The 18,481-nt window shown below is 42.6% G+C and overlaps 1 protein-coding gene across 1 annotated transcript in view; it reads right to left on the reverse strand.

Moving 5' to 3' along the window:
- Positions 1-18,481, reverse strand: part of SLC2A13 (solute carrier family 2 member 13) — a 426,989-nt gene that overhangs the window by 96,640 nt on the left and 311,868 nt on the right. The window contains exon 7 of the mRNA XM_029047238.1: positions 10,592-10,712. Within this exon, the coding sequence (XP_028903071.1) occupies positions 10,592-10,712 (121 nt within the window). The remainder of the gene's footprint in view (positions 1-10,591; positions 10,713-18,481) is intronic.

Raw genomic sequence — 18,481 nt, forward strand, 5'->3', positions numbered from 1 at the left:
GGTAGTCCAGGGGCTGCGCCCTCCCAGATTAACTTGTATCTACCCCAAGGCTTAGAAGTATTATCATTATAATTACTATTATTGTAAGAGTAGGGAGTTGATATATGGTCTTTGCCCACAAGGAGCTTACAGTCTAGAAGGGGAGACAGACATTAATGTGCATAAATAAATTAAAGATAGGCACATAAGTATACATACAGTCCTCTAGACCATAAGATCACTGTGGATAAGGACTGGGTCTACCAACTCTGTTGCACTGTACTCCTCGAGAGCTTAGTACAGTACTTGGCACACAGGAAGCGCTCAATCAATATGACTGATAAATGCTGTCGGTGGGATGAATACCAAATGTCCGCAGGGTAGAGATCTAAGTGAAAATAATAATAAATGCTTAAATACTATTTTTATTTCTCTTAATGCAACACAACTGAATGAGGGGGAAGGGATTACAGTGTTTATAGCTGAAATATTTCGAAAATCTTGCTACAAGGTAGCCATAATAATACCTCATAATAATAATAATAATGATGGTATTTGTTAAGCGCTTACTATGTGCAAAGCACTGTTTTAAGTGCTGGAGAAGACACAAGGTGATCAGATTGTCCCACATGGGGCACACAGTCTTCATCCCCATTTTACAGATGAGGCCACTGAGGCACAGAGAAGGGAAGTGACTTGCCCAAAGTCACACAGCTGACAAGCGGCAGAGTCAGGATTTGAACCCATGACCTCTGACTCCCAAGCCTGGGCTCTTTCCACTGAGCCACACTGCTTCTCTATTTTGCCTCATAGTTTTGCCTAAATTGTTTCAAGATAAGGCTTCAAGCATGTAGTATAATCATTGGTAGACTATGTAAAAAGGGAATAAGTCTTTTCAAAGACTTGCTGCCATTTGTGCTAGTTTTAAGCCAAGTGCCTATAGCAAACAGAGCACAGAACTAGGTGATTAACCAATCGATGGAATTTATTGACTGCTTACTGTATGCAAAGTACTATACTAAACACTTGGGAGAGTGCAATATAACAGACTCTGTAGACATGTTCCCCACCCACATACAAGAGATGTACCCCAAAACTACAAGATGCATTTTTAAATTTTTTTAAGGTTAAGCGCTTACTACAGGCCAGGACTCTACTAAATGCTGGGATAGATTCAAGCTAATCAGATTGGACACAAGTCCTTGTTCCCACAAGTGGCTCAAGGTCTTAATCCCCATTTTACAGATGAGGTAACTGACATCCAGAGAAGTGGAGTGAGTTGCCCGAGGTCACAGAGCAGACAAGCGCTGGAGTCAGGATTAGAAGCCAGGTCCTTCTGACTCCCAGGCTTGTGGCCATGCTGCTTTTCTAATTTCTGTCCTCTAATTCCTGTCCTCAAGAAGTTTACAATCTACAGGGAAAGGAAAGTGGATACTAATTAACATGTCAGCAAAGGGTATCCATATCAAGTAAAAAGATAAGTTCAGAAAAGTGCTTAGGTGACCAATTGGATGGCCTGAATGAAAGGACAATAAAGAATGTTTTGAGTTTTCTTGTTTGTTTTATGTCTTAATGGCATTTGTTAAACACTTACTATGTGCCAGGCACTATACTAACTAATGGGGTAGACACAAGATAATCAGGTCAGACAATCCATGTTTCACATGGGGCTCACAGTCTTAATCCCTATTTTCCATGAGATAAACTGAGGCCCACAGAAGTTAAGTGACTTGCCCAAAATTACACAGCAGACAAGTGGTAAAGCAAGATTAGAACCCAGGTCCTCTGACTCCCAGGTCCGTGCTATTTCCATTAATATTTCCTGGAGGAGATAGTTTTTTCAAAGAGCTTTGCAGAATGGAGCCCACTATAATTCTGCTATAGCAGGACTCGGGACTATGGCTCAGGACTACTTTCCAAGCACTTAGTACAGTGCTCTGCACACATTAAGCGCTCAATAAATTCAACTGAATTAATGACTACATTTTGGTCTTTCATTATTTTGAAGTCCAGTTCTCTTTGCCAGCACCAATTATTATTATGATTACTATAATAATGACATCTATTTAGCCCTTAAGATGTGCTGTGCACTGTGACAGAATCAAAGTTACAGGTTCAGACATAGTCCATGGCCCACACGGGGTTCACAAGTTATTTTTACCCCATTCCACAGATGAGGAGCCCGAGGCTCAGAGAGTTTAAGTTACTATTCCAAGATCACGCAGTTGGCCAGTCGTAGAGCTGGGACTAGAACTCAGTATTCTTAATTGAGTTTGATTCTCTTTGCATTAAAACGTAAGCTCCTTATAAGCAGGGATCATTCATTCATTCAATTATATTTACTGAGCGCTTACTGCTTGCAGACCACTGTACTAAGCACTGGGGAATGTACAACAGGACAACATAACCAACACATTCCCTGCCCACAACAAGCTTACAGTCCAGAGACGAGCTTACACGTCTACCAATACTTGCATTGTAGTCAATCGATCGGTGGTATTTATGGAGCACCTACCGTGTGCAGCCCCTCTCTCAGGGTCGCAGCTGGAGAGTTTGCAGTAGTCTACCTGTCTCGGCTACAGGAGGGGGAGTCAAGCAGAGGCAAACCCATTCCATTCCTAGTTTGGCCAGTGGCTAGCGAGTGGAAGGCAATATGCTACAAGTCAACACTCACCTGTGCCAGGCAGCAACAGGAAGGGAGAGAGTCGAGGGCGGGGACTCAAGTTTACTGCGTGGAAGGCGTCAATGGTCAACCACTTCTGGATTTTTACCAAGAAAACTCTCTGGATCCACTATCAGAATGATGGCAGACGGAGAGTTGGGCGTTCTGGGAGAGATGGGTCCGTGGAGTCGCTCTGGGTTGGAAACGACTCGACGGCATAAAACAAGACGAGACTGCAGGACACTGGATTAAGATCTTGGGAGAGTCTAATAGAGCAGAGTTGGTAGATATGTTCTCTGCTCACAGCGAGCTTATTGTACTTTCTCAAATGCTTAGTTCAGTGCTCTGCACACAGTAAGTGCTCACTAAATACCACTGATTGATTGAATCCACTAGAGTGCACTGCCTCCCTAATCCCTATGTTTCCCTCCTGCTGGGCAGAACTGAGGATTTCTTCCTCAGCAGACAGCTTTTGGGTGCAATAGTTTGTCTTATTATAAAACACCTGGCTTCTGTAATAATGGATATTTTCAAACTACTCAGACGGAGACAAGAAGATCGGTGCAGAACAGTGTCTTTTAATCTGCTTGACAATGTGCCGTTTCAAAATCGGATGTGATTTAGGAAAACAACACGGTTAAATTTTAACACCTGCAATGGCTTCATGATTCACTGGGTGCCAAGATCTGTGTGAAGGTCATTCTACAGTTCTACCCCATCGACTTAACGTCAGAACTTTAACTCAATTTTGATTGAAGGAAACGGTTGTTGGGGGCCCATATCTGCCCCTTAATTTAGCTGAGGTTCAACTAGTGAGGCGGACTGCATATCTGTGTTCCTAACTGTAGTCTTCCTATCAGGATGTTTGGTAGCTTGTCCTTCCTATGTTAGAATTAGAAGAGGGGAAGAGTACTGGAAAACAAGTTGGTCTGAAAATGCAATGCAACTCTAATGTTATGAGTGAATTCTCTGAAATACAAAGAACAGGAGACTGTAGATTAGTTGGCTCTGTCGACTATTCGTCTAGTTCTTTCTCATTATGGTCACACGACCAGTGGGTTTTCAAGGCATAAAGTCTTATACAATCAGGAGGGAGGGAGAAAGGTAAAGTAAAAGTCAATCAGTCAGTCATTTGTATTTATTGAAAGCTGACTGTGTGCACAGCACTGTACTAACTGCTTGGGAGAGTACACTATAACAATAAACAGACACATTTCCTGCCCACGATGAACTGTCAGTCTAGAGGGGGTAAAATAAAATTGGAAAACCAGTCTGTGTAAGATGCCATTTTTTGATTCTATGTCCCATGACCAAATCACAGCTCTTCCAAGAGGTCTTACCTGACTAAGCTCTCATTTCCCTTACTTGTTCTCTCCTCTGTGTCACCTATGCACTTACGCTTGAACTCTTAAGCACTTCACCCCACAACCTGCTTAGTGGAAAGAGCCCGGGTTTGGGTCAGAAGGACTTGGGTTCTAATCCAGGCTCCACCACTTGTCTGCTGTGTGACCTTGGGTAAGCCACTTAACTTCTCTGTGCCTCAGTTACCTCATCCGTAAAACGGGGATTGAGTCGGTGAGCTTCACATGGGACAACCCGATTCCCATTTACCGTGTAGAAGCAGCGTGGCTCAGTGGAAAGAGCACGGGCTTGGGAGTCAGAGGTCATGGGTTTGAATCCTGGCTCTGCCACTTGTCAGATGTGTGACAGTGGGCAAGTCACTTAACTTCTCTGTGCCTCAATTTCCTCATCTGTAAAATGGGGATTAACTGTGAGCCCCACGTGGGACGACCTGATTACCCTGTATCTCCCCCAGCGCTTAGAACAGTGCTCTGCAAATAGTAAGCGCTTAACCAATACCAACATTATTACCTCAGTGCTCACAACAGTGCTCAGCACACAGTAAGTGCTTAACAAATACCAACATTATTATTATTATTAGGTCCTTCTGAGTCTCAGGCCTGTGCTTTATCCACTAGGCCTTGCTGCTTCTCAGCTAGTTTCTAATGGACCCCTTGAAGGTCCAGTGGTTCCCGCAGGTAGGTTTTGACCCTTGCTGTGGAAGGCAAATATGCTCCCTTGGAATGGGATGCCAGTTTCATGAAGTCACCAGCAGAACTGCAACTGAATGAACACCGCTGCTTGGCTTTGGAAGAGAAGGTAGATATTTTCGAGTAAGGTGAATGATAAAAGGGCAACAAAATTTGAAGAGTACAGGACGGAAAATTAAGTGACACTTTTGTTAGCCTTAACCGACACTGGAAAGAAGAAATTAATTGGAAATGAACTATTGCAAAAAACTACCCCAGGGAGGACTGCAGAGGGAGAACTAAAACTGATTCAGTCTTTGACTTTTTTTTAATTTTAGATCTGGTGTCAGGAAAAGAACCATTATTAAGCACCAAAAGAAGGAAAACAAAAAACCCACCAAAAACTACACAATTGCTTTTGCTGCTGCTGGTTCTACCTCTCCAGGCAGATAGGAGAGTAGGGAAAGGGAAGGAATTCAATAGAATAATTGAAGGAGAAGAGGGGGAGAAACAAGACAGGTCCCTTTAAATTCCCCTCAAAGTGGTATCTCATCTAAGGCCCTTGATTTCCTACTCTAGAAAGCCTCTGACGGACTGTCACTGTATGTAGCAGAATTTGATTTGGGTTATAAAGGGCTGATCCACGTAGAGGTATCTTCAGGAATGAAAGGACATGTTTGTGAGAATTTGTTTTGAAAAAGGGTGTAAGAGGTAGTGACTCACACAGATAAAATATGACTACATATTATAAATGGTTTTGCACAATGTTCTGTATCAGCAACAAGTATTCTGAAGACAAAAAATTCAGGTCAGAATAATGTTTCTTAAAAGAGTTAAATCAGATATTATCTCTGGACTATAATAGTAATGTATAATGAATGATTGATTACATGTACTACTACTAATAATTATGGTATTTGTTAGGCACCTACTATGTGTCACACACTACAATATTACTTGCTGAGTGCCAAGCACTGTTCTAAGCGCTGGAGCAGATACAAGATAATAATAATGTTGATATTTGTTAAGCGCTTACTATGTGCAAGGCACTGTTCTAAGCGCTGGGGTAGATACAGGGTCATCAGATTGTCCCACGTGAGGCTCACAGTTAATCCCCATTTTACAGATGAGGTAACTGAGGCACAGAGAAGTTAAGTGACTTGCCCACAGTCACACAGCTGACAAGTGGCAGAGCCGGGAGTCGAACCTTTGACCTCTGACTCCGAAGCCCAGGCTCTTTCCACTGAGCCATGCTGCTTCCCAGATAAGCAGGTCGGACACTGTCCCTGCCCCATGGGGGGCTCACAGTGTAAGTAAGAAGAAGACCAGGTAATAATACTATAATATAATCATATATTAGTGCTGTTGTTATGGTATTTAAGTGCTGACTCTGTGATTGACCCACATGAGGCTCATGATCTAAGACATTGGGAAAGTAAGTCTCTTAGCCCCATTTTACAGACAGAGGAATCGAGGCTCAGAGAGGTTAAGTGACTTGCCCAAGGTTACACAGCAGGTCAATGGTAGAACTGGAACTAGAACCCACATCTCTTGACACTCAGGCCGATGCTTTTTCAAGTAGCTACACTGCCTCTGGAATCGTTCAAGACCGAGCATTCATGAACCTCTTTTCAATCTGTTAAGAGCTTGGGGAAGGATGAAGGGGAAAATCAATATAGTACACAAGATGAGCAAAAGCGATGAATACCTGGGCCCTAGGCATTAGAAACAAATTCTTTTCTGTGGAGAGTTTTACTGAATAATAAGAACTTGCTGTTGGGACATTGATTTGCTTTCTAGAAATGGTTTCCATTCTAAAATCAGCAATTTGAGGGGTTAATTACTTTGAAATTAAAGGAAAAAAAAAATCTGTCAACAGATGCTGATGCTAGCATCTTGCTGTAGAAGAGTGCTTTTTTCCTCTTTCAGGGTACAAAAATACTGAAAGTTCATGTTCTAAACAGACCAATTTTCTCTGTAGTGAGTACTGGAAATTTAATTTTTGATCCCCGGAATATGAAGTAAAATTCACCACTGCCACTTGCCCCTTGGAGTCCAAAAATCTAGGCTGACTGAAAAATCTTTAAGGAATTCATTAAATAATGACAGTATTACTTGCTGAGTGTCAAGCACTGTTCTAAGCACTGGAGCAGATACAAGTTAATCAGGTTGCACACAGTCCCACCCAACTGACTTGTATCTCTCCCAGTACTTAGAGCAGTGCTTGACACATAGTAAACCCCTAACAAATCCCAGAAAAAAAAAAAGATGCAGCATAGCCTAGTCGGAGGCAGTATGACCTAGGGGAAGCAGATGGAACTGGTACTTAGAGAATTTGGGTTCTAATCTCAGCTGTGCCACTTGCTTGTTGTGTGACCTTGGGTAAGTCTTTTAACTTCCCTGGCCTCAGTTTCTGCATCTGTAAAGTAGGGATTCACTGCTTGTTTCCTCCTCCTACGTAGACTGTGAGCCCCATGTGGGACAGGGACTGTGTGCAACCTGAGAAGAGGAAAGGAGGGCCTAGGGAAGACCTCTTGGAGGAAATGCGCCTTCAATAAGGCTTTGAAGTGGGGATCCATATAATTTCCTCATGCCTAAGTCAATGCCACCAAGTTGGTCTCAGTTTCCAGCCGCTCCAACCACGCCCTCTGACACAATCTTATCTTCAGTCCCCTCCTTCACTGGCAGCCACCTGGCCCCATTTATCTTAGACTCCCTGGCAAAATCCTTTTCTTTCTCGTCTCAAGAAATGTCAGTTGCGAAGGAGAAAACAGGGGACCCTGATTCCTTTTCTCTAGGCTGAAAACACCACAGGTGAAATTGGCAGTCATAAAGTTCCTAAATTTTAGGGTGGTTATTTTCACCATTCGGCACAATTTCTAACATTAATAACATAGATTTTTGCGCTTACTGTTGGCTAAGCCTGGGGTAGACAAAAAGTCATGAGATCACCTAGTCCCAAGCCCATGAGGAGCTCCAGCTATATCTTATCCGCACTATATAAATGATGAAGCTAAGACACAGAGAGGTCAAGTGGCTATTTCACGGCCACACAGTAGACCACAAGCATAGCTGGGATTTGCCTTCAGGTCTTTTGACAATCAGTCCCTTACCTTTCAAATCACTTCATTACTACCTGATATCCAGTTGTCCTGCTAAAAACCCATGTTGAGGAAGCCTGATGTTGTAAGTCTTATGGTACACTGCATCCAAACAGGCTCGCACTGTTGGAAAAAAGTTCCTTACCTACTGACCAGTGTCTCAACCAAACACATACACTGATGAGAAGCAGCATGGCTTACTGGATAGCGTATAAGCCGGGAATTAGAAGGACCTGGGTTCCAGTCCCAGCTCCACCACTTGTCTGCTGTGTGAGCTTGAGCAAGTTACTTACTTCTCTTGGTTGTAGTTAAATCATCTGTTAAATGGGGATTGTGTCCAACCTGACTACCCTTAATCTAGCCCAGTGCTCAGAACATAGTAAGCTCTTAGCCAGACTAAGCTCTTCTTTTCCTCAGGTTTCCCTCCCCTTCGTGTCACCACAACTCGCTCCTTTTGCTCTACCCCTCTCTTCCCACCCCAAGGCACTTGCGTATATATGTACATATCTATAATTCTATTTATTTATATTGATGCGGCTTTATTTGTTTTGATGTGTATATATCTATGATTCCATTTATTTATATTGATGCCTGTTTACTTGTTTTGTTGTCTTTCTCCCCCCTTCTAGACTGTATATCCAGTGTGGGCAGTGATGTCTCTCTTCATTGCTGAATTGTACTTACCAAGCACTTAATCCAGTACTCTGCACACAATAAGCACTCAATAAATAAGACTGAATGAATGAATTAACCATAATAACAATAATGATTAATTTTGGTATTTGTTAAGCACTTAACTATAGGTCAAGCACTGTATTAAGCGCAGGGGTAGGTGCAGGAAAAATCAGGTCGGACACAGTCCTTGCCCCATATGGGGCTCACAGTCTAAGTCAGAGGGAGAACAGATATAGAATCCCCATTTTACAGTTGAGGAAACTGAGGCACAGAGATGTTAGGTGACATGCTCAGAGTCACAGAGCAAACAAGTGGCAGAGCCAGGTTAAGAACACAAGTCCCCTGACTCACAGAGCTGGGCTCTTTCCACAAGGTCATGTTGCTGATGGATCTAAACTTAATAATAATAAATATAATAATTATTATTATTTAAGCACTTTCTATGTGCCAAGCACTGTACTAACCATTGGGGTAGACACAGGTTATCAGGTTGGACACAGTCCCTGTCCCACAGTCTTAATTCCCATTTTCCAGATGACGTAACTGAGGCACAGAGAATTTAAGTGACTTGCCCAAGGTCAGAGCAGATAAGTGGTGGAGCCAGGATTAGAACCCACAGTGTCTAACATTCAAGCCTGGGCTCTTGCCACTAGGCCATACTGTATCTTCAGTATGTAACTTGGTAATTACTATCAGTCAGTGGCATTTACTGAAGACAACACCACTATTCTCCCTATTTTACAAACCCTTAACTGTGGCATTATCCATGACTCATGTCTCCCAATCCACCTACCTATTCAATCTAACACCAAATCATTCATTCATTCAATTCATTCAGTCATATTTACTGAGTGCTTACTATGTGCAAAACACTGTATTAAGCGCTAGGGAGAACACAACAATAAACAGACACATTCCCTGCCTGCAGTGAGCTTCCAGTCTTTGCTCTACCTTCACGTCATCACTAAAATCTACCCTTTCCTCTCTATCCAAACTGCTACTTTGTTGACCCAAGCATATTTTAAAGTCCCGCCTAGACTCCTGCATCTGCCTCCTCGTTGACCTCCCTGCCTCTTGTCTCTCCCCACTTCAGTCCCTACTTCACTCTGTTGTCTGGATTATTTTCCTTAAAAAAAAGTTCAGTTCACCTCTCCTCACTCCTCAAGAACCTCCAGTGTGGTTCCCGATTCACCACCACATCAAACAGAAATCATCCGTTTTAAAGCACTGAATCAGCCTGCACCCTCCTATCTTATGTTACAGATCTCCTACAGCCCAGACCGCACACTTCACTCCTCTACGGCCAGTTTGCTCACTGTACCCTGATCTCGACTATCTGGCCGCTGAACTCTTTCCACGTCCTCCGTCTGGCCTGGAACTCCCACCCCTTCCATGTGTGCCCGACCACCACTCTCTCTTCACCTTCAAAGCCTTATTACAGTCACATCTTTTCCAAGAGACCTTCCTCAATTAAGCCTTTGTTTCCACAACTCCCTCTCCCTTCCACGTTGCTTATGAACTTGGATCTTTGAGCAATTGGCATTCACTTCACTCTCTGGCCCATTACACTAATGAACATATCTGTACTTTATCTGAATTAATGTCAGTCTTTCCCTCTAGACTGAAAGCTCTTCGTGGGCAGGAAACATATCTATCAATTCAAATGTTTAGTACAGTGCTCTCTACACAAGAAGTGCTTAGTACATACCTTTAATTGATTGATATTTATTAAGTGCTTACTGCCACAGAGCACTGCACTAAGTACTTGTGAGGGTACAGTACATCCAAGCTGGTAGACATGTTCCCTGTGCACAAGGAGATTATGGTCTAGAGGACTTTTCTTATTATCCTAAGAAAAAATCATATTGATCATTCTTTACAGAATACAAAAAAATCAACCTCTGATCTTCTAGACTGTAAACTCATTACAGGCAGGGAATGAGCCTCCTAATTGTGTTGTAGTGTATGCTCCCAAATGCTTGGTACAGTGCTCTGCACAAAGTAAGCACTCAATAAATACCACTGATTGACTGATCCACATTATAGATAAGTTGCATAGGACATTTAGGATAAAATAAGGTATCAATACAGGCTCGAATAACAAATGGTTTCCTGATTATCGATGATTGATCACAAAATCTCACCTGTATTTTAGGCAAGTTGAGTTCTGGCCTGAAGGATCTGTTGGCTTATGTGTAACTTGTGGTGAGACCTGAGCTGACAGCAAAAACCCCAAACCAAGGATAACAAGTGCTACAGTAGTACCTAAAAAAAATAAAAAAAAATGTTTCTTTAGAGTGTTTTACTTTAGAGAAAAAGCAATGCTGCTCCATAGAACAGAATCAATTCTGGAATAAGATGCAAATTCAGTAAAACAAACTGATCTCTCTAGGATGCTAACCAATATGCCAATAAATGATTTTGTATATCAGAAAAGGTCCCACTGGTAAATTAATTGAGGACTGTGGTTGGTTTAGATTCAGCCTAGGCACTGTTATTAATCCAGGCAATAGATTGCACATAACATTATTAAAATATCACAGATTGGTGATGGAAGCCTGCTGCAAGGATTATCTACAGGTGTTCTCTCCAGTGATGTTCTAAGAGAATTCGATCTTTGTCAAGTCTAAAGAGTAAGCTAATAAAACAAACCCAGCAAGCTTTCACAAGCTCCCAAATTGAAATGTAATAGTCAGATTTCACGAGCATTCAATATGCAAAACATTGATCTAATAGCTAGTAAGTGTTGCATTTATATTATTTTCAAATAATTTCAGAGCTTTAAAAAATAGCATTTATTATTTACTACTTGCCAATGTGAATCCTATGAGTCCTATGAGCTGACACCTTATAGTGGCAGGAGAGTTTATGTTCACTGGTGAAGCTTAGAGTTGTTCCATATAGGGATAACCGAATGAAAAGGTCTAAGCCGAAGCGTTGAAGTTGATTCACCTGTTCTGGGCAGTGGCAGCATGGGAAAGAGTCAAAGGCGGATGAACCCTGTCCTCTCCCTGACTTTCCCGTCACTGTGGATGGCACTACCATCCTTCTCATCTCACAAGCCCGCAATTTTGGTGTCATCCTTGACTCCACTCTCTCAGTCACCGCACATATTCAATTTGTCACAAACACCTGCCGTTCTCACCTTCACAGCATTGCCAAGATCTGCCCTTTCCCCTCCATCCAAACCATTACCTTGTTAGTATAATTACTCATAATTTCCAGACTGGATTACTGCATCAGCCTCCTTTCTGATCTCCCAACTACCTGTCTCTACCCACTTCAGTCTATACTTCGCTCTGCTGCCCGGATTATCTTTCTCCAGAAACGCTCTGGACATGTCACCCCACTCCTCAAAAATCTCCAGTGGTTGCCTATCAACCTTCATATGAAGCAAAACCTCCTCACTATTGGCTGAGAAGCAGCGTGGCACAGTGGAAAGAGCACGGGCTTTGGAGTCAGGGCTCATGAGTTCGAATCCCAGCTCTGCCACTTGTCAGCTGTGTGACTGTGGGCAAGTCACTTAACTTCTCTGTGCCTCAGTGACCTCATCTGTAAAATGGGGATTAAGACTGTGAGCCCCACGTGGGACAACCTGATTCCCCTATGTCTACCCCAGCGCTTAGAACAGTGCTCTGCACATAGTAAGCGCTTAACAAATACCAACATTATTCAAAGCTCCTCATCCCCTTGCCCCCTCCTACCTCACCTCCTTTCTCTTCTTCTACAGCCCAGCCCACACAGTCCGCTCCTCCACCGCTAACCTCCTCACTGGGCCTCATTTTCACCTGTCCCACTGTCGATTCCTGTCCCACTGTCGATTCCTGGCCCACATCCTACCTCTGGCCTGGAATGTCCTTCTTCCTCACATCCGCCAAACTAGCTCTCTTCCTGCCTTCAAAGCCCAAATGAGAGCTCACCTCCTCCAGAGGCCTTCCCAGACTGAGCCCCCTTTTCCCTCTGCTCCTCCTCCCCTCCCCATCGCCCCTACTCCCTCCCTCTGCTCTACCCTCCTCCTCACCCCACAGCACTTGTGTATATTTGTGTATATTTATTATTCTATTTATTTTATTAATGATGTGTATATATCTATAATTCTATTTATTTTGATGGTATTGATGCCTGTCTACTTGTCTTGTTTTGTTGTCTGTCTCCCCCTTATAGACTCTGAGCCCGTTGTTGGGTAGGTATTGTCTCTATCTGTTGCCAAATTGTATTTTCCAAACACTTAGTATAGTGCTCTGCACACAGTAAACGCTCAATAAATGATTGAATGAATGAATTAATCAAGTGATCAAGACGTTTATCAAAGACAATGCCAGAGATTCAAGTTCTTACTATATGGAAGAAGGCAATGGTAAACCACTTCCATATCTTTACCAAGAAAACTCTATGGATACACATACCAGAACAACTTTATGACAGAAGGCGGGACCTGCTGAAGAGAGTGTATCCATGGAATCGCTGTGGGTCAGAAACAACTCAACGGCATTTGAAAAAGATCTGCCAATAACTGTGCCTGGCAATGGGGGAGAATCAAGATAATCAGAGCGAACACAGTTCCTACCTCATTTGGAGCTTGTGGCATAAGCGGGGAGGAGAAAACATATGTTATCCCCATTTGCAGATGAAGGATGGTTTGCTGTCCGTCTCCCCCGTTTAGACTGTGAGCCCATTATTGGGAAGGGATTGTCTCTGTTTCTGAATTGTACATTCCAAGCGCTTAGTACAGTGCTCTGCACATAGTAAGCGCTTAATAAATACTATTGAATAAATGGATGAATGTACATGATGAAGTTAAGTTTCTTGCCCAAAGTTACACAACAAATATAGGGCGGAGCTGGCACTAGAACCCAGGTCTGACTTCTCCCAAGTCCAAATTTTTTCCAAAAGATCATATTTTTTGATGGCATACAAGAGCAACCCTTTCCAATTTCCCTTCAACTCCTTCAAGTGAGTCTGGTCAAATTCTCTAGAAGAAGCAAGGTAAGTTTTGGAGGAAAGGAGCATCCCCTCAGCACTGTACTCATCTGCTCAACTGTATATATTTTCATTACCCTATTTATTTTGTTAATGAATTGTACATCGCCTTGATTCTATTTAGTTGCCATTGTTTTTACGAGATGTTCTTCCCCTTGACTCTATTTACTGCCATTGTTCTCGTTTGTCCGTCTCCCCCGATTAGATTGTAAGACCATCAAATGGCAGGGACTGTCTCTATCTGTTGCCGACTTGTTCATTCCAAGCGCTTAGTACAGTGCTCTGCACATAGTAAGCGCTCAATAAATACTATTGAATGATGAATGAATGAATGTGGGAGATGGTTCCAGTAATCTGGAGGACTGAAAAAAACAGATTGGGCCTCAAATGGAAAGGAAATTCAAGGACTCAAGGAAAGACCTGCTTGGATACTGCAATTGGAGTAACTATGGATCCATATGAGGTAAGAGTTCCATTCAGGAGCAGAGTGATGCAGAGTGTGAAAATGGACAAAAGAGCCCTGAGGAGGCAGCACTTGAAAGAGAACAATATTTTCCTAGTGGTTTGAGAGAACATAATATAGCTGGAGATTAGAGTCCGGATCTGAGTAGAAGTCAATTCAGAAGCTAGAATAGGCTCTTGCCAAAATGTGGAAAAGGTTTCTTAGAAGGCTTGGACAAAAGAATTTGGCTTTGGAGATGTAAAGAAGAGGAAGACAACCTTCAAACGACTTAGATGGGGGAAGAGACAGTCCTGTAAGGTAATGTTCAAACTGTGGGTCAGAGAGATGGGACCGTGAGTGAAACTCCAATAAGAGAAAGAAGTTCGTTCTTAGAAGAGGGGCAGAACATCAAGTCTGTCCAACAGAAACTATCATCTGCCTTCCTCTTCAGTATTTTAAATTCCAATGCTGGTTTGCAGTTGTTCTGTATGTTTTCTTCCTCAAAACAGAATCTCAAAGACAAGGAAGGAAAAGATGATCTAATGAAGAGTCTCTGTGCCACACAGGCAGATAGGATAAAGAACCGAAAGGGCTCTGCCATGAAGTAGACCCTCAGAGAAAAGACAATTTCTCACTGACTGTCTCTTCCAACACCTTCTGTCCTTTCCACACTGCCCAGCAGACTCTCAAAAAATCCTTTTTTTCCCTCAAAAAATCCTTTTTTTCCCTCAAAAAATCCATACTAGGCTTGTATGTTTTGGTGCTGGGTTGCTCAGTTGTGCAACGCTATTTATGAAGCATACTGTGTCCAGAGCACTGAAGTGGGCTTTTAATCAGTCATATTTACTGAGCACTTACTGTTGCCGACTTGTTCATCCCAAGCGCTTAGTACAGTGCTCTGCACATAGTAAGCACTCAATAAATACTATTGAATAAATACTATTGAATGAGTATTCAGAGCACTGTACTAAATGCTTGAAAGAATATAATACAAGCTTTTAGGAACATATAATATAAATGAAGATGAGGTCCCTGTCTTCAAGGAATTTGCCTAAGATTTTATTTTGTGAGAAGCACTACACTAAACATTTAGGAGAGTACAGATGTTCTTGTAAACATGATCCCTGCCCTCAGAGCTTGCTATTTGTGGATAGAACACAGGTCTTGGAGTCAAAAGGATGTGGGTTCTAATCCCAGCTCTGCCAATTGCTTGCTGTGTGGCCTTGGGCAAGGTATTTCATTTCTCTGTGCCCAAGTACCTCATCTGCAAAATGGGGATTGAGACTGGAAACCCCAAGCCCCAACTGTGTCCAACCCAATTTCCTTGTATCCACCCCAGCGCTTAGTACAGTGCCTGGCACACAGTAAGCACTTAACAAATACCACAATTATTATTATTATTATGTTAGTGGTCATAATGGAATATATTTATTCATTTATTCAATCATATTTATTGAGTGCTGAGTGCAGAGCACTGTACTAAGTGCTTGGGAGAGTACAATACAACAATAAACAGACACATTCCCTGCCCATAATGACCTTATAGTCTACAGGGGAGAAGACAGATATCAATACAAATAAATAAATTACAGCTATGTACAAAAGTGCTGTGTATTGAGGACCTCTTGGACACAATGCATTGTACCAAATGCTTGGGAAGTAAAATGAAAGCACATGATGTTTCCTGCTAATTCTCAAGTAAATAATACATAGAAGAGTACCTGGTACATAGGAAGTATTTAACAAATTCCATAAAAATAGTAATTATTATTAAATAGATATAAAGATTTTGAGACCTCCAAGGATCCCTCCAGTTATCTCCCCATCTCCCCCCTAATTCCTCTCCAAAATCTGTGAGCAAGTTGTCTGCACCTGCTGCCTCCACTTCCTCTCCCCCAATTATCTCCCTGTCACTTCTCCAATCTGGCTTCCACTCCCTTTACTCCATAGAAACTGCCTTTTCTAAAGTTGTCAATGACCTCTTTCTTGCCAAATCCGAAGTTCTCTACTCCATCCAAATCCTTCTCAAACTCTCAGCTGCCTTTGAACCAGTGGGCCACCCCTTTCTTCGTGAAACATTATCCAACTTCGGCTTCACTGACACTGCCCTTTCCTGATTCTCCTCCTCTCTCTCTGGCTTCTCCTTCTCAGTCTCTTTCAGAGGCTCCTCCTATGCCTTCCACCTTCTAACTTCATACCATTGGCTTTAAAGCACTCATTCCTACAGTTTCCTACTACCAGCCCGCACGTTTTGCTCCCCTACTTCACTGTACCCCGATCTTGTCTATCTTGCTGCCGACCTCTCGCCCATGTCCTGCCTCTGGTCTGGAAGGCCATATCTTCACAGCCAACAGATGATCACTCTTCCTATTTTCAAAGTCTTATTAAAAGCACATCTCGTCCAAGAGGCCTTCCCTGACTAAATTCTCTTTTCCTTTTCTCCCACTCCCTTCTGTGTTGCCTTTGCAATTGGATTTGCATTCTTTATTCACCACTCCCTTAGCCTCACAGAACTTATGTACATACCTGTAATTTATTTATTTATATTAATATCTATCTCTCTCTCTAGACTTTAAACTTGTTGTGGGAAGGGAACATGTCTACCAACTCTTTTATGCTGTACTTACTCTCCCAAATGCTTAGTACAGTGCTCTGCACACAGCAGGTGCTCACGATTAAATATATTAAAATACGATTGATTGGTGCATTGTTTGGGAGTCCCTCAAGGCTCAGTTCTGGATTGCTTTCTATTTTCCATCTACATCAACTGCCTCAAAGCACTCATTCATTCACATAGCTTCAACTTCCATCTCTATGAGGATCATTCTCAAATCATCATCTCCAACCCTGACATCTCTCCTTCTTTGCAGTATCATATTTCCTCCTGACTCCAGGACATCTAATAATGATAATAATAATAATCATGATACTTGTTAAGCACTTACTATGTGCCAAGCAGTATTCTAAGCGCTGGGGTAGACACATGTTAATAAGGTTGGATACAGTCCATGTCTCCCATGGGACTCACGCTCTTATTCCCCATTTTATAGGTATGGTAACTGAGGCCCAGAGCAATTAAGTGACTTGCCTAAGGTCACACAGCAGACATGTGGCAGAGCCAGGATTAGATCCCAGATCCTTCTGATTCCCAGGCCGGTGCTCTATCCACTAAACCACACTGCTTCTCTATGACATCACTACGTGGATGTCCTCCCAACATCTCAGACTTAATATATCCAAAACTTCTCCTCATCTTCCCACCTAAACCCTGTCATCCCACTGATTTCCCCATCACCGTAGACAGCACCACTATACTCTCTGTCTAGCAAGCCTGTAAACTTGGCATTATCCTCTAATCATCTCTCTTATTCAATCCACATATTCAATGGCACCAAATTTGCTGGTTCTACCTTTACATAACTTTAATTTTCTCATCCAAACTGCTACTATGCTGATCCAAGCACTTATCATTTCGCATCTTGACTGCTACATCAGCCTCCTTACTGACTTCCCTGCCTCCTGTCTCTCCCTAGTTCAGTCATACTTCAGCCTCCTTCACTTTCCTAAACAAAGTTCAATCCACATCTCTCCACTCCACAAGAACCTCCCATGGTTGCCCACCCACCTCTACATCAAACAAAGCCAATGACTTTAAAGTATTCAATCATCTTGCCCCCTCTTACCTTACATCACTGAATTCCTATAGCAACTCAGCCTGCTCTTCTCTCCTTTGCTCTTCTCATGCTAACTATTCACTGTACTTTGATCTCGTCCATCTCACGACCAAGTCCTTACCCGCATCGCATTCTCTTCCTGGTCTGGACTTCCCTTCCCCCCCGAAATATCATTACATGACAGACAATCACACTCCCCACTTTATTAAAAGCATATCTTCTCCAAGAAGACTTCCTCAACTATACCCTCATTTCTGCTATTTCCTCTCCCTTCTGCATCACCCATGCACTTGTATCTGTATCCTTTGAGCAATATGAGCACCTTCAGTCCCACAGCACTAATGCCATATCTGTCATTTTTTTTATATGAAAGTCTATTCCCTTCCCCCCAGACTGTAAGTTCTTTGTGGTCAGGAAACGTGTCTACCAACTCTGCTATAGGGGTAGTATACATTAAAATAAATTACAAATGGATAAGTACAAAACTGCTGTGTGGCTAGGGGTGGGGTGAATTTCAATGCGATAAAAGGGAACGTACTCAAGTGAATAAGCAACTCAGGAGGGAGGGTGAATAAGGGAAGTGTAGGTTTAGTTAGGAAAGGCCTCTGGGAGGAAATAGTTTAGTAGGGCCTTGAAGATGGGGAGTGTAATGGCCTCCTGTATAAGAAGGGAGACTGTGGGCAAGGGGTTGGCGGCAAGACAGCAAAGACTGAGGTATAGTGAGGAGCTTGGCATTAGAGAAGCGAAGTGTGCAGGTTGAGCTGTGGTAGGATATCAGTGAGGGTGGTAGGACGGGGTGAGTGCTTTAAAGCCAAGGATAAGGTGTTTCTGTTTGATATGGAGGTAGATGGGCAACCATTGGAGCATTCTGAGGAGTGGGGATACATGGACTGAACAGTTTTTTAGGAGCTGGGCAGTAAAGTGAAATGTGACTGGAG

This window comes from Ornithorhynchus anatinus, chromosome 2, assembly GCF_004115215.2.
Source record: "Ornithorhynchus anatinus isolate Pmale09 chromosome 2, mOrnAna1.pri.v4, whole genome shotgun sequence".
Lineage (NCBI taxonomy): Eukaryota > Metazoa > Chordata > Mammalia > Monotremata > Ornithorhynchidae > Ornithorhynchus > Ornithorhynchus anatinus.